The sequence below is a fragment of the Lepidochelys kempii genome, chromosome 18 (assembly GCF_965140285.1).
Source record: "Lepidochelys kempii isolate rLepKem1 chromosome 18, rLepKem1.hap1, whole genome shotgun sequence".
Classification (NCBI taxonomy): domain Eukaryota; kingdom Metazoa; phylum Chordata; order Testudines; family Cheloniidae; genus Lepidochelys; species Lepidochelys kempii.
Window position 1 is genome coordinate 18,893,276 of NC_136397.1, and position 25,513 is coordinate 18,918,788.

A 25,513-nucleotide genomic window follows, 5' to 3' on the forward strand; every position below is an offset into this window, starting at 1 on the left:
TGGACTGAGAGAAATAATCCCAACTGTAGTGCAAACATGCCCCAGAGGGTCAAGCTGCTTCTTCTCAAGGTCACCAAGAGAGGCGTAGTCTCTTGTCAAATCTCCAGCCATATGCGCCAGTGTTTTATAAGGCATCTTTCATTTTGAAAGACACAAAGAACTGACTGTCTTTCAACTGATCAATAATGGTGACAACTGTCACATTGTCCCTTCAAGATTAACCTCACAATGCCTTTTGAAAATTCACAATACCTTAGATAAGGCCCACTGGTACACTAGAAAACAGCAGCTCTTTGCAAACTGATGATCAGATGCAGTTACCTGCCCTATCCTGGTGCAGATACTTCGTGTACCTTTATAATGGAAGTAGAGTGATGACATTTCCCTGAACTTAATTGTATACTTGACTAGAGATGCTATGAAAGTGAAGCACTTTTTAAACATTTGTTTTCTCAGTAAAAATTCCTTTAACAATAAGTTGCTATTGGAAACACACACACAAGTTGGTAAGAGACACTAAGTAAAAGATACAAGTTCACTGTATTTCAGAGCTTAGGATGCAATAGTCTCACTGAACAGCCCTAATATCAGTAGTCAAATCCCGATCCCACAGAAGTGAATGGAAGCATTGCTGTTGATTTTATTGACTCTTTGATGTTGTGCTCTCTAGTAGGTTAGCCCAAAATTAAAATCTACTTCAAAACTGTTTTTAACATGACAAATAAAGGTTTCAGAATGTCTACCTGAGATTTTATTAAATCCACTACAGCTTTACCACAAAATTAAAATATGAACTCCAAAACATTAAAATTTGAAAAAGCAATAAATGCTATTTTGTGGGATCTACAAAGAGACAATATTTTTCTTTCCACTATCACTGCAATGAACCAAATCCTAGGTCAAATTCTCTGTTTATCTACATGAGCACAACTCCGGTGACTTGTTATGTAAAAGGAATATTGCTGGTGTAGTAGAACAGTATCAAAGGTCAGTTTCTGAAGTCTTTGATTTTCAGATGTGTGTCTTTCTGCTCACGCTGCAAGGGTCAAACTGCTTCAGCTCAAGGTCACTAACAGAGGAGTTACACCTATTTACACCAGCAGAGAATTTGGCCTGCAATTCCTACAGCTGTGCTCACATTTCTGATGATGCTGTTTAAGCCTGATAAAGGCACCTGTTCTATACACTGAAGGAGTAGTAGTTTCTAAAATAACTGTCTGCATTTCAGCTCCTTTCAGAACACACACACACAAAAATGTTCGCCACAAAAACTACATAATGAATACAGAGAGATGTTATTTTCAGGCTTCTAAGACAGTATTGCAAATGGTGTAGGACGGAAAGAAAATGACGACTATGTCCTTTAAACTTTTTCACAAGCTTTGCTGCCTCTAAGTTTTCAATCGCTTTAAATATCAGCTGTTACAAATTTGCATGCTTTATGTTCACTCCCTTTCAAACTGTGAATTAATCAATAAGTTGGTTTAGGACTTTGGGCTGAAGATCAGTCCCTTCAATTCTTTCTCACTTCTTTCTCACTTTTTAACTTACACATTTTCTTTCAGCATCAAAGCAATTTTTGACTCAAGGTCCTTTTCATTCCCCAGTTCAGCACACAGTCGTCTGTGCATTGCCTGTAGGCGGAATACAGCAGCACTGTTACATTTAAAAAGAAAAAAATGAAATAATGTATGTTAAAACCTTGCAAAGTAAAAAATTCCAGAAATAATTAAGGTGCCATAAGGCTGAGACATTTGTTTTAGAATTCCACTAATTTATATTAACATAATGTCTTTCAATAATGGCTCCTAAAGTGTCCATTCTCTTCTGAAAGGCACAATCTCATTAAACTACTATCTACTGGTTAATTGAAAATTAAGATGAGAGCATTTTACCATCACTCGGCCATATTTTAAAGTGATTTGTAATTTCTAATGCTGATAAATACCACTTATGTAGTTAATTTTAGGAAAACAAATAGGACAAAGATTGTTGTCTGCTTTTAAAATGATAATACAACCTTACTTGTACCCCCCAAGATTTTGGCATACAGAGTAGATAAATTCTGCTCCTAGTTGCATTGGTGCAAATGCAGTTATTTCAGCTGAGTTTCACTGATGTAACAGAGGAGAACTGAGACTGGTAACTTTCCAGGATGGAAAAAAGGCCACATAGGGCCAAACTTTCTGCTGGAGTAATTCCCTTGACTTCAATGGAGTTATGCCAGCAGAGAATCTGTCCCAGAGTCTCCAATCTATCAAGCTTTCCACAGAAAAAAGAAGTGTTTAATTCACTGACCCAAATAACAACCCTTAATATAAATCTCCCTCATTTCCATCTTTCTCCCTTCAGTGCTTGCAATCAGGCCTTTTGCCACTCCAACAGTTGCAGTTAGTTGAATGCATTGTCTTACTGCTGGTAATAAGCAGAATAAATGAGTACTTTCTGCTGACAATCTGTCTCTTGCTAATCCTGGAAAAGTCAATTGTGGGACAGGTTCATGGTATATCATCTGTTGAAGAAATGTCATGATATATAAATGGATTTTGAAATCTCTGTCCCATTCCACATATTGAACATTCCTCTATGAGTAATGATCCTGCTTCTTACTCCGTACACCCCAAAATGGGCTTTACTGAGCTAAGTATCAAAACTAGCTTGACTACCTTTGTCAAAGTCAAAAATCAACTGATTCTTAATTTTATTAGAAAGCATAAAAAATGACTGATACTATTTAAAGATAGCTTCGCCCTGTGTTTAACATGCTTGTTTTAACAGCAATTACTTACACTGATTAAAATTGTGTCAACGAAATATAATGTAAACCTCATACTTTCAAACCTGAACCATACACAAATGTGTATTTTCAGCTGGTCTGAAACCTGGTCCATCTGAATGTAATTTATAATGAATGATTCATATATGCTACTGCTCCTCCTTACTTCTCCAAGGATGAAATACACTCCTGCGCAGAAGGCCAGTGCATCACTTAAGTCCCGTGTAAGCCCTCAAGATAGGGTTTGCATGGGATTTAATTTGTACATATAGCTGTGCTGGATAAGTATCTATCCCAGGTTTGAAAAATAAGCAAACTGAATGCAAGAATCATATGGCACTAGAATCTGGGACTACAGTAGAACCTCAGAGTTATGAACACCTCAGGAATGGAGGTTATTCGTCTAACTCTGAAATGTTCATAACTCTAAACAAAACGTTATGGTTGTTCCTTCAAAAGTTTACAACAGAACATTGACTTAATACAGCTTTGAAACTTTACTATGCAGAAGAAAAATGCTACTTTCCCTTTATTTTTTTAGTAGTTTACATTTAACACAGTACTGTACTGTATTTGCTCTGTGTGTGTGTGTGTGGGTTGCTGCCTGATTGTGTACTTCTGGTTCCAAATGAGGTGTGTGGTTGACTGATCAGTTTGTAACTCTGTTGTTTGTAACTCTGAGGTTCTACTGTTTCAGACTCCTGACATTTCCATATCATCACTGGAAGCTGAGGCCATGTTTCTGCTGGGGGACCATGTGAAGTAAGACACTGCAACATGTACTGCCCAGCTGGACCTGGGTGGTGGCCTCCCATAGCCCACTGATTGGCCCATGCTGATATATAAGCCAGGAAGCCATCACAGAGAGCTGCCTGAGCAATGATGTAGACTGCTTGCATGTGTCTGTTCCAGACCTTGACTTGTTGTGAACCCTAGACTCCAGCTTCTGATCCCAGTTTGCCCCTGCCACCTGCCTGTAACTCAGTGCCAGAATTCCTGGTATTGTGACCCAGCTTGACGCTGACTCTGGTGCTCGTCTCCTGACCACAACATGGTAACTGACCCATACACACAGGCCACCCACTACCTGGCCCTGACACAGAGGCCCAAAGTGGTGAAGTGACTAATTCTGCCATTGGTCACAGAAGCCCTACAACCTAAAAACAAAACCAGTGCATTGTAAGATGCAGTACATGGCACAAACTCACTTGTAGCCATAACCTAAAGTACTGTATTATTTCAGGCTTATTGAATAGTAACTTGAACCTGACTAAATAGAAAACATATTTTTCGTTTGCATCTCCAGCATAATTTAACATTGTCATTAACTTAAGTCCAAATATCACTGCATAGGTACCAATAATGCTAAATTAATGATAATTCATATTTTAACAACTGTTAAAATATCATGTTATTTAAGTCTTTAAGCCAGGAATTTGGTATATCTTCCTACTCCATTATTAAGCAGCAAATATCTATAATGGACCATTGTGATAGTTGCTATCCGAACTACTACATAGCAGCATATCTACAGATTAGACCTTGGCCTGGCATAAGTATAAAAGTTATGTTGCTCTTCTTAGCGTTTATTTAATGATTGTTTACATTATAGGGCATCTGATACTGAGCATATTTCTTCTACAATAAATTACATGAGGATACAGTGTCTCAAAACTACTCCATAAAGACTTCCTGAGAGGAAGAACTATGGAAATTAACTCTAGAAGCCATATGGGATCAAACAGGACATTGTTATTGGAGAGCGTACATTTCTGTGCAAAAGATTGAAAAAGTCTTAATTCAGCTATTTCACCCGATTACGCTGCAAACTCCACTCCCTGGAGTCTTCAGACAATCAAACTACATTTTTTAAAATAATTTTCTTTTAAAAAATTCTTATGTTTACTTGCCCAAAGAATCTGAAATTCAATCACACTCAAACTATATATTACAGAATAGTGTCTACTACACAAGAATTCATTTTCCTTAAACATTTAGTCACTTGTCACTTGTTTTTGATCATTAGCCATTCTGTTTTAGCAATTAAGTTACCTTTATTAGTTTGTTATTCATTGAGACATTTTATTAACCTGAAGAATACAGGGCACAGTGGCAGCTGCAAAGCTGGTTCACAATACACTGGATACCAGCACACAAACCACCCACTGCTTTCAATTTAAACAAATTAGAAAGGTCCAGTAAATTCACTCCCACTTCACAGCAGAGAAGCTCAGTAGCTGCTGTTGTATTATATTGCATTTGTGCATTTCACAAACACACAACACTGAGAAACAGAATATATAAGTACCAGTTCCTTGTCATAACAGGCATGAGCATAGCAAAACTAAAAATGACATAGCATACTTCTGATGTCAGTTGATCTATATTAACCAGATGATTAAATGAATGGTGGGTGGAAGGAATGATAAATGTAAACCAGACTAACTGTACATGTTAAGATGACTTTATTTGTACTATAGCACATACATTTCTTAAATCTACATTTTATTTATCCCAGGCTGAAAATCCCTTTCATACATTCCAGCCTCTGTGTAAGGCTAAAAATGAGAAAGTCCTTTCTCATGTAAAATGACGAACGTGATCAACGGGCTTTCTTGGGAGTTGGAAGAGTCAACCAAAGTTAAAGGTATACAAATGTCATTAAATTATCTGTCAGATTATCATATTTTCGTTGTGGACCTTGTGTCAATGGCACTCGGTTTTTGCCCAGCTGAGTGCTACAATGACAAACTTGCATAAAATGAACAAACTGCATATACCTTCTTTTTAGAACTCATCTTTCAATATTAAGGTGCCTCCATATGGACTACAGGTCTCAGCATGCAATGCTCTGTCTTGATGTGAGAAGGTTACTCTGATTAAGACAGTGCATTGTATCCTGGGATTAGTAATTTACAAGGGCTACACATCCAAACAAAAATTTAGTGCATATGTGGACTATATTGTAAAACTCCACAGGCTGTATCTGTATAAGACAAATATATAAAAACTCATTGGTAAAGTATATATGATATTCTTCAGTGAGACTGTCAGGTACATTGGATATATCACTGATAAAATGATGACAATAGGTTGTAATGGGTTGATTCTCCAAGTGAGGCATGTTTGTATTCTCAGTAATGCCTGTGATTCTTATAAGAATCACAAGATAAGTCCCCATAAATCCTTGGGAGACTATTATCTCTCATAAAATGACTAATCTGATGGCCACTGTGAACTTTAATTAATCCCATGAGCAAAGGTATGCATTTTAGTTGATGGGGTTATTATTTTTTAAAGATGAGCAGAAGATATGTTTGTCTACTAAAATAAAAAATGTTTGGGATAAAGGGCATGAGAATTACACAGAACTCAGAAGCAAATGTTTTGACCATATTTACCACTGGAACAATAAATCCTATATATAATATTAGGATATTACCATAATGCAATATGATCCTGACCCACAACACCACACACTTAAATTTTTGGAAAATTTTGGATTAGAGTCTGGATCTGAATGTGTACTTGCAGGACACAGTGCTAGATTCAAAATTTAACTTATCTCACACTTCACCTTTTTACAGTTTCCTAGAGTGTTTAATGTTTGTAAATTACTTTAAGCTCCTCAGATAGGAAGTGCTACAGAGAAAGAAACTTTCCATGAGATCGACAGGGAATGGATCACTTGATTACCTGTTCTGTTCATTCCCTCTGGGGCACCTGGCATTGGCCACTGGATACTGGACTAGATGGACCTTTGGTCTGACCCAGTATGGCCGTTCTTATGAGATCTCACAAGACCAGATTTCAGATAACTAAAGAGTTATCACTCCCATTTTATAGATGCATAAATGGAGGCGGAGTGACCTGCTTGAGGTCACACAAGTCAGTGACAAAACAAAGTAAAGAATTCATGAGTTCTGACACCTAGTTCCCTGCTCTAGCTACTACAAAATACTGCATTTGGTCATTCCACTTTGTCAGTGTTGTCCAAATGCAAAGGACTAGCTCATAAATATCTGCTGTCATGAGACATTCCTTTAACCTCCAATCCTCACTTCTTGCTCCACAGCAATTGCCTACTAGCATCTTACCTCTGGACAGGAAGCTGCACAGATGCGCCTTTCCCAAGCTACTGCACTGCTGCTCTGTATATCAAGTGGAAGGTACTGTTGGTGTGAATAATAAGCTGCCTGGAGAGTAACTGTATCACTTAGTCTTCACCAACTTGAGACCTAACCTATCTGATCGGTTCTCCAAGCACAGTATGACAGTGCACTGCTCCTTACCAGATGGCATGGCCCATGGAGATAACCAGCTTGTTTTTTTATCCTGATAATGGCAATGACTTTTAAACATTGACCTATTAGGTGTCATTTGATAGATTCAAGAATATGTTTAATAATGTTATCAAACATTTTCAGCAATAACAAGAAGAGGGAAAAGGTCACAACGTTTATCTCATTACCTTCCCCTTCCCACGTGTAAACACCGAGCATGTCAATAATCTGTGACAACCAGAAATACCCTCTACCTACGTATTTCCAGCCTCTTTCTCTTCTTCTATTTTGGTCTCTGTGCACTCTCGTTCTTTTGTTAGCATTTCGATCCGCAGCTGGCAGGCACTGAGCTCCTCTCTGAAACAAACAAAACATCCTTATTTATATTTGGTATGTTTCCCATTCCTTCTCTTGAAGCATTTCTGCTCCTCAGGATCATAGCTGGATCCTATCAAGAGTTTCTTTAGAGGCACTTGTTAACTTTAAAGTATTTGTACCAGGAATTTAGAAAAAAATATAACCTCTTAATTAATTCTGGTTTCATTCAGAGCTCTAGTAGCATCTAGCAATGATGATAAATAAAGAGTATTTTTAAAATGTAGCCTCCTCCAGCATACTTGTAATTTGTTTTTTATACTTTTTGGCCATCATGCAATGAAACATTTAAGGTGAATACTTAACTTTTAGTACACAAGTAGTCCCACTGACTTCAGTGAAACTACCTATGTAATTAAAGGTAAGTGATGTTATGCTCCAGATATGGGGCCTGATCCAGGGTCCATGGAGATCAATGAAATTCTTTCCTTTGATTTCTATGGGCTTTGGAACAGACTCATAAATTGTTATATTGACAGCACAAGTCTTTTATTTATTCAAGTATAGCACAAAAAGAAACAGTGCAGGTTCCATATGACACCATGGCAATCCGCCTTAAATTCTGGAGGGACCTTCTTGAGCAGTAAGTAGGAAATTCAGTGTGTCTGGCCAGTTTAGTCTTTGGCCCCATTGTGCTAAGACTGCCAATAAAGGGCGTCTAATCCACTGCAGTTATGATAGTGATTTTAGTTGATGAGTAGACAGAAAGAAGCCCACTAGGAACTAGACACACCCGTTTAGGCTACCAAATAGTCATCAGAAGGTTGTCTTTTGGTCACTTTTGAACCAGTGACCCAAAGTTAAGACTCCATATGGCTTTATAAATCTAAGCTACCCAGTCACCCAAATATTTGTAACTATTAATAGAATTATGTTTGATAATGAAGTACAAGGATTGTTATCCTAGCTCTGCAAAATAATAGCAATTGACAAGGGAAATCTTTCACAGCATGTCACTGTAAAGTAGGTCATATGCAGTTGAGCTTCAAGTACAGTTATAAATGGCACTTCCCGTTTAAAAATTGCATGGATATTTACCAATAAAAGCCACTTTTCAAGGAAGATGCAGTGATAATTATTAGTTTTTATTTATGATGAAAAAATGTTGCAAACAGCTGTTGGCCTCTTTACTCCCAGCCATCAACTTCCTGCCACTCCAAGATGATTGCACAATTGGGAAGGACACGAGTTGACATCTTGAGTGCACACATTGGGAGGATAATGACTAAACGGCAGGAAATGTCTAGAAATATTGAGCTTTGCAGATTTATATTTATTTTCCAAAAAAGTTCCCTGAAATATAACAGAAAATAAAAGCAGAAAACCCTAATACTAAGTTACAACATCTCACTATTCAAGAGCACCGTTTATAAATTCACAGAAACAATTCTTTTAAAACTTTCTCCTCTCAGTTACATAGCAATAGTTCATCAATGATACTTAGAACCGAAATTTCCTCATTACCTTATTATAATTTATGTACATTTCATCATAACGTTACAGAATCTGAAAATAATAACTTCTTTTTTCCTAATAATTTGGAATAGTCACTTGAAATACGATAATTATTGAGTCAAATCCCCAGGTGGGATTGTTCCTCACTCCTGATCCATGGGTGAATTGGATCCTCCATGCATGGCTCTCCCTGTCCCATGTGAAAGGAAATATCAACCGCTGCCAAAGTTTCATCTCCCTCTCTTCTGAAACCCCTTGGAGTGCACTCCATGGGTACAAGGTCTGCTATGAGAAAGGAGGAGACTGGGCAGTTGTGGATGAGCACACCTTTCCCGCTGTGTGCTGCTGAGATTTCCAGAAAAGGATAACACAATCTTTTCCACTGGCTTGTATTTTATTCCTGCCACTCACAACAGTTCCATTTTTTGAATTCTGCAGATCTTCTGCACAGTATCTTTTTTAGTTGTAATTAGTTCTGGCATCGTACCATGTCAGAGGCTTTGGGTTTCTGCTCGTCACTCAGGCCTGTAACTTGGACGTCATTTTTGAATCAGACCTCTGTCTAGGTCCTCACATCCAGATTACGTCTAAATGCTGCAGATTCTTTGTACATAAAATCACTAAGATACAGTCTTTCCTATCCATCCACACACCTAAAAATCTTGGCCAAGCTCTCATCATTGTGCATCTTGATTACTGCAAAATCCTTCTCTCTGGACTTGACAAATGCAAAGTTGCCCCAGTCAGATCTATTCAGAATGCTGCGGCAAAAATCATCTTCTAGACCAAGGGTTCTCAACCTTTTTCTTTCTAAACCCCCCCTCCCGCAACGTGCTATAAAAATTCCATGGCCCACCTGTGCCACAACAGCTGTTTTTCAGTAGCTTAATAGCCAGGGCCAGCATTAGGGGGTAGCAAGTAGAGCAATTGCCCAGGGCCCCACACCACAGGGGGCCCTGTGAAGTTAAGTTGCTCAGGCTTTGGTTTCAGCCCCGGGCAGCAGGGCTTGGGGTTCGGCTTTCTGCCCTGGGCCCCAGTGAGCCTAATGCTGGCCCTGCTCTCTGATTTATTTTGGCAGACCCCCTGAAATCTGTTCACAGCCCCCCAGGGGACCCAGAACCCTGGTTGAGAACCGCTGTTCTAGACTGTTGCTTTGACCATGTCACCCTGCTCTTTGCCTCCTTCTACCATCTTCCCCTTCTGTGTTGCATCAAACATAAGCTGCCTGTATTCACTTCAAGGCTCTTCATGGCCTATCTCCACCGCACCTATTATCTCTGATTCACTATTGAGATGTTGATCCTCGGCTACGATCGGCTAACAATGCCAGCCTCCAACACCCCTTGTTAAATTTTCAAACAAGCACATCTGTATTGTTTCTCATGCTGCCCCTCATGTTTCGGGTGTGCTCCCCATACATATCCACAAAAATAATGCATTATCTTCCTTCAAATCCCTCCTTAAAATTCTCTTTTGCCATGATTCCTACAAAAGTTTGGCAATGATTAGGCTTCTGATGTGCTAAGACCACTGCTTATAATGCTGTTCAATACTATCTCATTCCTTGTACTCCCTCATCTACCTGCATTCATCTGTTGTCTCTTGTTTTATACGTAAATTGTAAGTTCTTTGGGGCAGGGACTGTCTGTTTTGTTCTGTGTTTGTACAGCACCTGGCACAATAGAGTCCTTATCCATGACTAGGGCTCCTAATTGCTACAGTAATACTCATAATAATTAATAATAACTATTACTTGAGCATTTGAAAGTTCTGCTAAAATTGCCAGCATGCTGCAGCGTTCAACTCCAGGGAAACATATGGCCAGTAGTCCAGAAACAAAGGGCGAGATCCACAAAGTGACTTAGATGTCCAAAACCCAGTTTTAGGTGCCAAGTCCCAACTGTATGCAATCTGCAAAACCCTTGCTTGACTGCCACCTAAACCCTCTCAGCACCTAAATTTTTGCAGTAAAAGTCCCCTAGGTGCCTAAATTTCTGCCTCTGAGCATGAGTACTGCTGCCTCATTCTGGGTGTCCACTCACCTATCTCATGCCTGAGCCTCAGTGTGATCAACAAACCAAGGGAAGAGAGGAGCTCCTCCACCTATCTTGCTTGCAGGACCCAGTCCATTAGTGTGCTCAGAGGCTGCCTAACTCCACACAAAACACCAGGAAGTAGAGGCAGCCCACCTTATAACACAGCCCAGTGCTTAGGGTACTGATGTGGGAGACTCCTGTTCAATTTCCCCTGTCTGCCTGAGGAGGAGGAGTTGAACAGGGGTTCACCACCTCTCAGTAAGTCCCTAACCACAGGACTATGGGATATTCTGATATGGGTTGCTCTCAGTCTCTCTTGTTGAAGCCATTCCACTTTAATAAAATGTTAACTGGGCCAGAGAAAGAGACTGAGAATCACTTATAGTGACTGAGCACTGCAACACCTATGTACCTTTGCAGATCCAGGCCAAAGAGTCAAGTTTTCTTTTGCAAGGTCTTTCAACTCTAAGGTTGCATTGTACTGGCATTACACTCAGGGCCAGTCTTAGGGAAAATGGTGCTCTCGTAAGGATAAGGCCTTTTCCTGTAGCCAAATTGTAAGGCCTAAGGCCTTTGTCTGCAGCCATATTAGAAGACCAGCAGCCATTAACCAAAAAGCAGAAAGTCACATCCTCACATTTCATCTAAATTAGATTAAAAAAATGTAATATCAGGCTGTTAAGAAGGCGATCCTGTCCTAACAGTACCCATCACCACCAGATAAGGAAACAAATCTTAAGACGGTTAAAGAAAACTTTGTTTGCTGGCATTCTGTTTGGCAAGAAAGCACTTATCAACAAGTTGTAGTTGTAAAATCCCTAATTCTTTATTGTTTTGCCTTTATGGTCTCCACTTCTCTATTGTTTATCTGTATGGTCTCTGTCTGGTTCTTTGATTGTTTCTGTTATTAATTAAAATAATTAATTTTTCTAGGGGTAAATCAATTAAGATGGTGGGGTGTGATTAGTTGAAGAATTATTTTACAATATGTTAGGATTAGTTAGAAAATTGTTTAGTAATAATTTAGTAAAATGATTGGTTAAGGTACAGCTAAGCAAGACTCAAGTTTCACTATATAAACTGGGGTTCAAAAGGAAGTTCTTTGGAACCCACTCCAGGACAGCCCCAAGACCAGAGCTGCCAGACCTCAACACCCTGCCAACCACACCATACAGAGCAGAAGCTGGAGTGACCCCAGATGACCTGATATTGACTGGCCATCAAAAAAAGTTCATCTGCCTTATTGGGAGGGGTGAGCATTGTATGCTTAACATGTGCGTTCTTTTTTGGTAATCATTGTTAAATAGGAGGTTAAGGATATTACTGTGTAAGGCTCTTTCACTGGTAAAAGACCCCACAAACCTGCACAGTGTAACCCTGAGCCCATGGAAGGGTAAGGGTGGGCGCTTAAATTAAGAGGGTTACGCCTTGAGCCCATGAAAGGGTAAAGGTGGGTGCACTAGAGCATAAGGTTACACCCTGAGCCCTAGGAATGGGGTAAGGGTGGGTGCCTAAATTAAGAGGGAGCCCCACCTTGAGCCCTAGGAACTGGGTAAAGGTGGGTGCCCGTAGAGTATGCGAGTAATAGAGAATTTTGTGCAGGTAACACCCTGGGCGAACTTGTATTTTGGCACCGCTGGCCCCCGCTGCCTCCCCTGACCCTTCATCCATCCCCCAATCACCACAGGCCTCCAATTCTTCCCTTAGCTCCCCACCCATACGCCCTGGCTCTCGCTGCTTGCCCACGCTCCCCATCCCCCATTATCCCTGGGCCTCGCTGCCTCCCCCCACCCCATTGCTCCAAGCTCCCTTCTATGGCCTCACACCTCAGGCCTGTCACACTTCTTGACCATGGCATCTCCCTGACCACGGCGCCCTGGGTGCTTGCCCACATCACCCATCTGTAAGGTCGGCCCTGTTTGCACTGCCAAAAAGCATGCCACCTGCTTTATTTTGCAATTTCTTAGTTTTTAAGAGTAACTCAGTTTTCATTCACTTAAAAAAAAATTAACGTGATATTTAAACTATGTAGTCCTGAGGGGCAGAATGGAGGAATTAACAATCAGAATAGACAACAGAACAGCTGAAATAATGGTTCCTTCTTTGAGTTTTCATCATCTCTGTTGATCATTTATTGGTCCCTAGGCATGAATTCCCAGTGCCAAACACTCCTAACTCACTATATAACTTGCAGATGACATTTTTCTTGGCAGCTCTAATATAGCTTTTGTGATTAACTTGGCTTTTTTTCTCATTCCTTTTGTTGCTTTACACATTGTGCATACACAGTATGAGCTGGCCACATTTGACTGTACATGATTGCTAATGAAACATAAAGCAATAGGAAAATATTTTCAATATGAAAAAGCAATTTCTCAAACAATTAAGTCTTGTTCCATTTCAGAAAAAGGGATTTTTAGTGCTTATTATCAATTAGGATTAATTCTGTTTAAAAATCCCTAAGTGATCGTAAACTCAGGGAGCTTGTTTAAAAGAATCATGGCAGCTTAGTCCCAAAGACAATAGCAACACATTAGTGGTTTTGAATATTAAATGAAATCCTGAAAATATGTAGTTCATGAAATATGAGGGCAAAATGCAGTCCTGATTTTAGAGGTTTAGCTAGACCACCAAACTCTGAATTATCTACTTGATGTTCCCAACAGCCAGTTGGGTCAGTGGGGTTGCTTAGAAGTAACTTAGAGAAGCATCTGTTCCTAGTCGCTAGTATTGAAATCCTCATTTTATTAATACTCATCACTGTTTGTTTGTATCCTGTTTAACTCATATGAGTCCAGCACTCTTTTTTAGCCTTATCCGTTTAAAGGGAGGAATTAATGTTATTTAATATATAGGCCTCAAAGAGCATTGCCAATGTACATCTGTTTTTGACATTAAACTTAAGGGACAATCTTCAGATGATGTAAATTGTCACAATTCCACTCACATCAGTGGTGCTATGACAGCTTAAACAAGCTGAGGATCTTACAGGAGGCTATTTTTTTCTGCCATTTCCTCAGCAATTCCAGTTTATTTTAATAGAGATTTAAATCAAGGCAGGATTTGGCACAGATAGCAGCAATGGCTAGTATATTCAACTAATGTCCTGAGTATCACACAATGGATTTATAGTATGGATTTATAGCATGGGAGTTACTGAGTTTAAACTCATATTGCTGCCATTTCTTATTCCTGATATGTAAAATCAACAAGTGTCTCTTTTGAACTATTTATATGATTTAGTATGGAGGAATAAAAATTGAGAATGACAACTGAGTCTGTAACATGCATTTATCTTCACAAAAAAGGGACACTGTTAGATTAACAGTCCTTTAAAAAGAAAAGAAAAAAAAGCTTCCTCACCTGTGTTACAAGTTATGAACTGAAAATGAATTTTTAATGTTCAATTTACTTGTCTCTCAGTTTGGACAATGGAAAGAGACTAGTAATATTCATCCTGGATTATATTCAAATTCACTTTCTGGTTCTCTCACACAAGCACAATGGTGCAATGTTTTGATTGCAGATTCTACCGGAGAATGTATAAATCCAAATATAATTAGATTTTTTTCCATGACAACCCTGGGGTAAGTGGGTACAACTGCATTTACATCAATAGAGTTACTGCTTTCAAGGTTTTACAGAACCTAAGGAAAACAGAACCTATATTTGCATCCTACAGTGCCCTTGCAGCCTCCATTCTTGTTTGCAATATATCTTTTGCTGGGATAAATATAGCTTTCACCAAACAATAATACAAACTATGATAAACAATAGCTACATCAGGAATGATATCCTGGAATTTGATTTTGGAGGACAAAACAAAAACTGTGGTTTATCTATGCTTGTGTGACAGCTGAACCCCATGGCTACACACTAACCTTGCTTTTGCAATGGTAAGAGCCTTTTCTTTGGCTATGTTGTCAAGCTGGTTGAGATTTCTGCGCAGGTTTAATATCCGAACTCTGTCTGCATACTTTATGGTCTTATTATTATTGTTATTACCATTGTTCATGTGGCACTCCTGGCTTTCCCTTTAGATTGGAAAAAAAAAAAAAGACTTCCACTGTGACAAATGATTAACCACTGTGACAACGTTGAGGCGTTTAAATAGTTATTTGGGGTATACGAACACACACTTACACTCTTTTTCCTTCAGTTTTTAAAATTAAGTTTCCATCAGGAATATGAATGTACAGTGAGCATAAAAAACAAAACAAACAAAAAATGAACAAAATCAGCACTAAAATCCTTGTTATGCAGATGTAAACCAGAGCTGAACTTCAAACGTGGGAAGCTGATGTCAGGCGCACAAATCCATATTTAGGGAACTAAATAAGTGACCTGATATTCAAAGATACTGAGCATACGTAGCTCCAGTTGACTTCAGTGGGAGCTGTGTGTGTTCAGCAATTCTGAAAAATCAAGCCATTTATTTAGGCACTTTTAGGCCCCCAAATTTAAAATTTTGTCCTGAGCCTGTAAAATTCTAGATCCTTGGACAGTAATTCAAAGCCATCAAGGGGACATTTCAGACTTCCTTAAAATGTATTAAAAGCAGTACATTAAGTGATTCATGTCCCACTGATTTAATAAACTATCATTCAGGTCCCATGAAGTGTATAGAGAGCAATACATTTGGTGGTTCTTTTTCTTAATTATTTCAATGAACTTTGAGTTTCAGTGCCTATGGAACTGAGAACGTAGAAGTCTGCCTATAGCTAAGCATATGTGAGATGCAAGTTTCCACATGCAAACAGGCTAATGGACCTTATTCCCTGATCTTCATCACTCCTGCTATCCTCTTGCCAGCTCACTCCTGGGAAGAGATTAACAATCTTGTCAAACCGGGCCTAAGAGTGCTTTGATCAAAATGAAGCAGCACCTCCATTGGACCATGTTTAAACCACCAGACTCATTTTCACATGTGACCTGTGTTAGATTTTTTAACTGTGGTCTACTGAGATTTTAGTAGTATAATAATCTGCTGTACCGCCTATTTGCAGACCCAAAGTAGCATTAGTACAATTATATTGATGCCTATCTGTTCAACAACATGTGACCCGAGCCTGGTGTTCTTACACAAACAAAAGTCTCACTTATTTGCAGATCCCAATAAATTCCATGTGATAAATATGGCCCAAAATTTGTCTGCATCTTACCATTATTGTCTATGCCTTGCTGCTTTCCATTACTAGAACAGCTTTGTCAGAAAGGCCTACAATTCTTACTTCCTATAAAGAAATCCAGTGTATTCTTGAAGTCCCGATAAATAAATCTTCTCCCACAAAAAGCAAATTAAAACCATATAAGAAATTACCAGCATAGTTGATGACTGAGTATACAAATTACTCACCCACTAGAATCAAAGTCCTCTCCAACTCCTTCAGAAGCATCCTTGCTTTTGATTTTATCATCTTCCTCTGACTCTTCTCCAGTCTTGTGTCCTAACAAAAATTAAAGAAAAACAACAGTTTAATAAAGATACTTTGGACATTAAAATGTACATTTCCTGCCAAGTCAAAACATGACAAGCAGCACGGAGATGACATCTTAAAAGCTTTATTGCTGTGTATAATCAAAAACTTCTCGTCACAAAATACACATAAAAGCAATTTTACACCTGGGAAATAAAACAGACAAATGCTCTCCACCTTCATTACAGAACTGTCATTGACGATCAAATGTAAGTGCTATAAGAAGAAAGTTTGTATTAGCCAAATGGAATTCAGGATTTATGGATCATTGATAGGTTTTGGCAGGCAGTATAATAAAATGCTGTCAACAAACACTAACCTATTCTACACTGCATGCATTTATATATTTTTCATTCTTCTAGCTTGCTGCAACAATAATAGAATGATTTCTCACTAAATATTTATGTAGTCTCCATGTACCAGGATGATGATGAAAAAATAAAATGCTTGCCTAAGAAATTTTTCATTTTAAGGTCAGTACCAGCACTGCACTCTGAGTAATAATTGGTAATAGGGCACGAAAATAGAAAAGAAGGTTGCATCCAGTAAAATATTTGTATGCTGTCCTTGTGTAATACTAAGGAACTACACAGTCAAACCCTGATTAGTGCGGTCAGTATCTCTGTGAGCAACTGTTTGATTTGAGAAGTAGAGGTACTGGGGATAAACAGTGAAAGAGTAGATTATAATTAGGTACACTGATATAAATCTGCAGTAACCTCATTGGAGTCAATGGAATTACTCTGGATTTATACCAATATAACTAAGCTCTCAGTTTGACTCCAAATCTATTGTGTGGACTGTACTGTATTGTACTGTCTCAAAGAGCCAAATGAGTAGGTACATTAATATGTCAGCATTTGTAAATTAGCAAAATATTTCACCTTTACCTTTCGGTTGGTTCGCCACATTCCAGAACTGATCTGTTACACTGTTGTTGTCATCTTTTTCTTGTTCCAAAAATGGTGTAGCAGCTGTCTGTTCCTTTTCACAAATATCAAAGAACTCAGTATCTTCCATACTGGCAATTCTTTTAATAGAATTCAGCTACCAGAGGAAATAATTGGTGTATGAATATTCCCACTCCACACACAAATGCTGACTATATTTTGAGATGAACTAATCACATTTGATCAAGCAGATATTTCATATATGTGAAATAATTGGCTACAATTTAACATTTAATTACTAGCTGCACATTTTGAGTCTGGATTTTAATGGATCTCTTAAAGAGAAAACTAGGCCATTTCCAGCGTATTTTCCTACCATAATAAGGTCAACAATGACATAGTGCTTCCAGTCACATTTTAACCCAGTGATTGCTAGTTTTGTGAGAAATGTCAGGTGTTCTATATTAATTCATTTTTATTAATATTCAAAAATATAATTTCACTCAGCAAGCTATTTATGACAATTGACAAGAAAACAGATTTTTAGCATAGGTTTGCTTCATTTAACAAAATTATGTACAAAAAATGTATGAAGATAAATCAGTTTAAAAAACATGGAAATGTACCTAACAAAAACATCATTTAGGTATTATAGGGGCCAAATCCAGTTCCCAAAGAAGTATATGGGTGTGAATAGAAATAAAAGCAGGGATATTCATAGTGCATGCATCTATCATGTGTCCAGTACCTAATGTCTATAGCAGAGGTGGCCAACCTGTGGCTCTGGAGCCGTGTGCGGCTCTTCAGAGGTTAACATGCGGCTCCTTGTATAGGCGCTGACTCCAAGGCTGGAGCTACAGATGCTAACTTTCCAGTGTGCTGTGGGGTGCTCACTGCTCAACCCCCTGCTCTGCCCCAGGTCCTGCCACCACTCCACCCTTTCCCTCAAAGCTCCTGCCCCTTCCCCGGAGCCTGCCATGCCCTCGCTCCTCCCCACTCCCCACCAGAGCCTCCTGCACACTGCAAAACAGCTGATTACGGCGGGTGGGAGGCATGGGAAGGGAGGGAGAGGCACTGATTGGTGGGGCTGTCGGTGAGCAGGAGGCGCTAGGGGATGGAGAGGGGTAGCAGATGGGGAGCTGCTTACATATTACTGTGGCTCTTTGGAAATGTACATTGGTAAATTCTGGCTCCTTCTCAGGCTCAGGTTGGACACCCCTGGTCTATAGGATGCACAATTAAGGTTCAGTGTTACAGTCTTTGTGAACCCAAAACATCCTATAAGTCAGTGAGAGGTTTCAGTCCACAAGTATTGCAAGAATCAGATTCTTAATGTTATGATAAAAACTAGGAGCCATTAACTCAGGTGGTGTACATTGGGGTAGCTCCATTGTCTTCAATGGAGCTATGCCAATTTACATCACTTGAGAATCAGGGCCTAGAGTTGAAAAAGAACAATTAGGTCATTTTACCCAACTCCTTTTATATACAGGAATTGTATCCTAAAATGTACAAACTAGTTTGAATCTAGTGCGCCATCTAGATACCACACACTGGTTACTTAATCTTTAATTGTAAATTTCCCTGCTTTTGTGGATCTGAGACTTAGCCAGCCTCATTCTGAATGCGCTCTCACCAATGTAAGCCAGGGAGCAATTCCATCAGAATTAAAACCTGTGTCAATGGGAGAAGAATCGGGTCCATCAGATTTAGTACAATTTGTGTTTGAATTACTACATAACCAGTAGAGAAAACAGTCTAATTAGTGGCATCAGTAAAAAGTATGTCTATTATTATTTTATCATTTCTATTATAGCACTCTGTGTAAATTTTTTTTCAAAAATATCAGATATTTCATTACTGTTTGGATACAGCATATTAGCAACTGAAAATAACAAACAATTAACATTCAACAGCACAATTGTTGTGGATTTTTAAACAGAACAAATCTGGCCCATTGTTTCACAGAGAGGGCAAAGTCTGTTTGCACAGTATAAGAAATGTTATTTGCTGACTGAATTTCTCTATGAATTAAATATTAAAGAAAGCGGGAAAGAGGGTCAGACTCCCAGTTATGATCATGCATGTGACTGAACCTTAGGAAGCAAAATGGAGGTGAAGAGGGAACCAAGAGTAAAAGTTCCCATTTTCAAAAGTGACTCAAGCACGTAGGGTCAGAATTATAAAGATACTTAAACATCTAAAGATGCATAGAAGTGCCTAGTGGGAATTTTGAAAGCACAGAAAGTGATTAGGTGCCTAACTCCCATTGAAAATCTTACTTGAGGCCTAACTGCATTGTTAGGTGCCTAAATACCTTTAAAAATCTGACCCTAAATGCTTGTCATATTTGAAAATAGGACTTAGGAGCTCTTGAAAATTTTACCCCAACACAACAGCCCTCAAATTCAATAAAAATGTCAGGGTGAACAACTCACAGTGAAATATATATAATGTAAACAAATACCAAACTAAACAATGGCTTAAATCTATCAAGGTGCTGAACACTCTGGCCCCAATCCAGCAAAAAGCACTTAGGCATACATATACATTGAGAAGGATTTGACCCCTTAGTGCTAGTAAGTAACTTGAAAAAGCCTCAATGCTACCTCTATAGTACTAGAGCCAAAAGGTCTGCAGCCTTGTTCAATCTAGTCCTCTTAGGGTATGTCTACATAGCCTGCAGCAGCGAGCCTCACAACCTGGGTCGACAGACTTGGGCTTGCTCTACAGTCCTAAAAGTAGCTGTGTAGATGTTGCGTCTCAGGCAGGAGCTTGTGCTCTGAAGCCCACCTCCCTCCCCAGGCTTCAGAGACTGAGCTCCAGCCAGAGGTGCAGCTTCAAAGCTCTGTCTACACAGCTTTTTAGTGCGGTAGCATGAGCGCAGTGAGCCTGAGGGAGACTCGCTGCCATGGGCTATGTAGACCTACCCTTATTCAGCTAAAATACTATTACATATGCAATGACAAACAAACAAACAAACCAACCCTGCCAAGTGTGACTTGTTTAGTCAAGGAGCTACAATAGCTGAGACACTGTAAGTGCTGAATATGATCTGTTTAGTCACACAGATACCACATGTGTGACATTTTAATAATGTACATACAGAATTTGCTGTGTGTGACATATTTATTCACAGATATAAAGCAGCTGCAACAGGTTTTGGCATGTGGTTAGCATGTTGTCAGAACAATTTATAATTTCCCTGGATCCATATAAATATTACAGTCCTATCCCACTGGTTCTGATACAAAGACAAAAATAACCCTTCCACCTTCATGACACTTTACCAGTATAGAGTAGGCTCAGCTTGAGTCACTTCCTCATAACCTTTGTTTCTGATGCAGTTCTCTCACTGTTACCAGAAAATACTTCCCCAATGTTGATAAAATTTACCCACATTCAGTAAATACCTTGTGGCATTCACTTGGAGTTATTACCAGATGGTACATCATTAAGACTATTCACACAAAGACTTATGTGCTTAATTTTATGCACATAAGTAGCCCCATTGAATTCAACTGTATGTGCCTAAGTCTTTGCAGGATTGGGACTCAAATCAATTTGAGCTAAATCAATATAAGACAGTGTTAAACCCAAATAAGGGTTTTGTACTGGTTTAAACAAACTGGTTTTAAGCATGCCTTTTGTTAAGGTGGTAGAAGTTAGTGTGTAGGCAAGGACTTATTAAACAGGCTTTGTGCTGGGAAACTATGCTGGGGTAGTGAGTGGGGGAATGGAACTTTCCCTGGTTGCTCCTTCAGCTGGGCATGCAGCCTCTGGGTCCATATAATCATCAGCCAGAGACTATGGGTGGAATCCACCAAGCTACTTAGGTGCCTAAATGCAGATTTAGGTTCATGCATCCCTCACTGCAATCCCCAAAACTTCCACCAAACTCACTCACCTGGCACCTGGACATACACACTGCTCTCTCACTCTACATTCAAGGAGGAAGAAGAGGTGGTCATGGTGCCCACCTTATAACTTTTAGCCCAGTAGTTAGATCATTCACCTGAGATGTTGGATACCCAGATTCAATTCTCCCCTCCCTGGCAGAGAAGGTGAAATAATTTGAACAGGGATCTCCCACTTCTCAGGAGACTGCTCTAACCATGGAGCTATGGGTTAATCTAATATCATTCTCTCTTGTTTAAACTCTTCCGCTTAGATAAATAAATAAAGAATAACTAGGCTGGACACAGAGCGAGAGAGAGAGATTGGGAAAGACTTTATAGTCCAGCAGTTGGGGCACCCAAATGGTGGGCAGCAAACCCTGGGTCAAGTCCCTCCTCTAATCACTCTTTATCCACAGTGGAAGAGCTTCAACAGGAGAGACACAGGGATCCTCACATCAGAATAGCCCATAGTTGAGTGGTTAGAGCACTCTTCTGAGAGGTGCGAAACCCTTCCTCCCTCGCTGCTGGGGGAAGAAGGGGTAATTGAACCTGTATCTCCCACATCCCAGAGCAATGCTCTAACAACTGAGCTAAAAGTTATAAGGTGGGCAGTAGCAACACCAGCTCCTCCTCCTCTGGATGTTTTGTGTGGAGCGAGGCAGGCACCTCTCTCTTTTCCTCAAGAAACTACATAGGTGCCAGAGCCAAGAGAGGGGTTCCCATTCATGCATCACTAGCAGAGTAATGCCTAGGGGCATTACTAAGGCAGGGGCAGGGCTTAGCAAATCAGCATCTCCCATTAGCTAGGTTAGGCAGAGAGCTGCCTAGTCTGCTGGCTTTTGTGGACTTCGTTTCCCAGCACCTATCTCACCTCATTCATCATATAAGGAACCTAGGAGCCTAACTCAGCCTTGTGGATCACAGTATGGTTCCTGTGATTTTCTAGGTGCCTAACAATTAGGCACCATGACACACAGCACTGCAGTGCCTCAGTCCTTTTGTGGATTCTACATCATGTCCCTATCCCTCTACAATGGACTGTGAAGAGCCCACCTCTATCATGTGGAGGCAGCAGTGGCTGGTGTGACTACCTGATCACAGAATATCAGGGTTGGAAGGGACCTCAAGAGATCATCTAGTCCAACCCCTGCTCAAAGCAGGACCAATCCCCAATTTTTGCCCCAGATCCCTAAATGGCCCCCTCAAGGATTGAACTTACAACCCTGGGTTTAGCAGGCCAATGTTAAAACCACTGAGCTACGGATGGTGTAGGAGTTCCTCCCTGAGCTGTGACTCACAACACCCCACCTTCTCACATAATGAAAGTACTGGAGTTTCCATGGCCCAAACCAAATGATGCTGGGAAAATTTCACCCTCTGTGAAAAGAGAAACTTGTGCTTTCCAGATGGGAGACTATGCTACATGTGGCAATGAAGGATAATTGGAGGGTCTGATCCAAAACCTATTAAAACCAATGGAAAGTCTCCCATTAACTTTAATGGGCATTGGATCAGGTCCTAACTGAGCAGCAACAAGAAATGATTTCAAAGAGATACCTAACATACACCATAAGTACAATAATAACATGGATAAGGATTAAAAACAGCATCAGCACTTTACTATAAAAAATTAGCATGACCTATTTTTATACCATTGCATGGAGGGGAATAATGCACAAAAAATGATCGTATTTGTACAGAAGGTTTAAAGAGTCACTGTCACTTCATAGAAAACTTTGAAAAAACATTCTACGTAGAAACCATTCTGTTGCCATGGGCTGTATTTTCTTCTTTCTTGCATTCTCTCTGTTATTAAGATCACTTGCAAGAAAAGGTCTTTTGGTTATTCAACAGCTCAAAAATTTCTGCAGCTTTAACTCCACCTTGAACTCACAGGGCTGTATTCCTCACACCATTGGAGAATTTGTCCCATAAACCTCACTATTTGTGGCATCAGTCACCGCTGCATGAACTATGATACCATAAATACATTTTGATTTTAACCTTCAGATGAGCAACAGGAGCAAATAAAATAATAATAATAATTAATAATAAAAATAATAAAATAATTAATAATAATGCGGTGTGCTTCATCTGAGTACCCCAGAGCACTTGACAGAGGGGGATGAAGTGTTACAAAGCTTAACAAAGAACGTGTTTTCCTGCAACATTAAACTGGGATCCTATTGTCCTCATGAGTAAAAATATATATATATATATATATATATACAGAACTTGTGTGATACAGAAATAAAATTGGTTCTAAATAGACCATTTTCCAGTTTTCCATGAAGTATCAGCTGAGGCAAAAGAGACTGAAGCTACAACCTAGTTTTGAGCATCACAGTACATGAGAAGGTCATCAGATAATAACATGATGTCAAAACAGTACAGCAAAGCATTACAATACCATACTATACAACATAACACAACAATGTATCAAAAGGTCATTGTATTGGGAGGCAATATGAATACATTCTGACAAAACTTCACATTGTCAAGAATTAAGTCTAATTTCTCTTGAAATGTGGCAACATAACTGATTGAATTGGGTCAAAATTTATTGTGATATGTTTTTGTACTAACGTTTTTGGTCTGTTTTATGCATAATCTATATTGGCGGATAATTCTTTAAATAAAATAATAAATACATGGGCAGTGAAAGGCACGTAACATCAAACGTTTCATCATATGGCAGAATAGCTATTTTGCATCACAACATCACACTGCGTCAAAATGCCCACTTGACACGTGACATTGGATCAAATATATTACAGCATATCACAACAGTGTCGTGCATAACATGACACAATACAGTTGTATCCATCATGCTGTGTCAAAATGCCACCATGGTGTTGCAAATATCTAATGAGATTGAGCCAAACTGTCACCATACAACATGTCACATTAAAATACCACTGTGAAATGGTGGGACACAACATGCAGTGCAACTATTGCGAGTGCAATAATCCTGCATCCAAGCATGACATTACCATACCGCAACCTGACATACCATCCTCACGTCATAACACTATCATGCTGTAGTGCGGTGCCTCATTATGTTTCACAGCTGCAGCCTGTGAGCATGATTTTGGTGAAGGACCTTATCCCTTTTGGCAGGGTAGGGGGAGCTAATTGCCCCATTAAAATCATGACAGCCCTGGACCATAGGAGCGTAGCGCACCCTGTGACATAACGCAATGGTGGCAGGACACAACACGTCACGACTTTGCAAATCTCGTGACAGTGATTTGGGGGAGGGCACGCGTTCCCTTTGCCAAAGCAGGGAGAACTGCTCGCCCCATTAAAATCACGACAGCCCCAGAACACAGGGGCATAGCGCACCCCATAACAGGAGGGCATCAGGACACGACATGTCGCAACCGGGCACGGCTGTCCAGTCACAACACACCGTGACATTGCAGGGCTTGTGACCGTGATTTGGGGGCAGGGACTCGTCCCTTTTGGCAAAGCAGGGAGAACTCCCCCCCCCCAAATCACAGCCACCCCAGAACACAGGGGCATAGCGCACCCCTGGAGGTAATGCAAGCGCACCAGGACATGACAGGTCACGACATCGGTTTTGGGGACAGGGCTCGCCCCCCACTGCAGGACCGGAGGAGGCAGAGGGGCTCAGCCCCTCAAAATCGTGTCTGCCCCAGACAGTGTGGGCCCCAAAGACCCCTTCAGCTAGCGGGTGAGGCATGAGGGTCAGGGGCTGCACTAAGTTCGGGCACCCCGCCAGAAAGGGGCAGGCCGGCACCTCAGCAATCCCCCAGCCATTGCGCTAATGGCGCCACCCCACCGAGACAGGGGTTCAACTGCCACCAACGGGCGGCAGCAACCGACTCCCCCACCTACCTCCCCGAGCCGCGTCCCGCGCCCCGCGCCCGTTGTTGTAGGAGCCGCTAAGGCAACGGAACGAACCACTTTGGGAGAGCGGGGGGGGGAGAGCAGGAAGAAACGTTAAAGCCTTAACCCTGCAAAGATGAAGTCCATCAGCCTCGTAACCCGCTTCGCTGTGACTCCCCGCGAGCTAACCAGCTGCTTGACTTAGGGAGGAGCCCTGCCGTCTTTGGGCTTCTGTGTTCTCCCCTCCCCCCCCAAGAAATGGTACGTTCCAACAGTGCCCGAGGCTGGCAGGCCGCTCAGGGGATCGCCGTCTTCCTCCCAGAACCTGAGCTGGGCCCGCCCCGCTCCTTTCAGCCCCGCCCCCCAGAGAGACCCACCAGGCAGGCTCCTTTCGGTGCCCCCCCCCTTCAGTAACGCCCAACCCCCAGGCCAGGTCCCTTTCAGTGCCCCCCCACAGGTCAGCCCCTCCT

The 25,513-nt window shown here is 40.5% G+C and overlaps 1 protein-coding gene across 11 annotated transcripts in view; it reads right to left on the reverse strand.

Annotated features, from left to right (window-relative positions):
- The window catches only part of CFAP74 (cilia and flagella associated protein 74), a 117,695-nt gene extending 92,609 nt beyond the window's left edge, over positions 1-25,086 (reverse strand). For 9 of the 11 annotated variants that reach the window (XR_012155532.2, XR_012155530.2, XR_012155531.1 and 6 more), the window contains exons 1-6: positions 25,053-25,086; positions 17,293-17,449; positions 16,282-16,372; positions 14,807-14,959; positions 7,318-7,416; positions 1,552-1,656 (exon numbers count right to left, since the gene is read on the reverse strand). Coding sequence is in view for 8 of the 11 variants with exons in the window: in XM_073316517.1 (XP_073172618.1) it covers positions 1,552-1,656; positions 7,318-7,416; positions 14,807-14,959; positions 16,282-16,372; positions 17,293-17,422 (578 nt within the window). In the remaining 3 variants the exon portion in view is untranslated. The remainder of the gene's footprint in view (positions 1-1,551; positions 1,657-7,317; positions 7,417-14,806; positions 14,960-16,281; positions 16,373-17,292; positions 17,450-25,052) is intronic. The other 2 variants (XM_073316515.1, XM_073316518.1) reach the window with 2 other exon arrangements.
- Between the last annotated feature and the right edge of the window lie 427 nt (positions 25,087-25,513).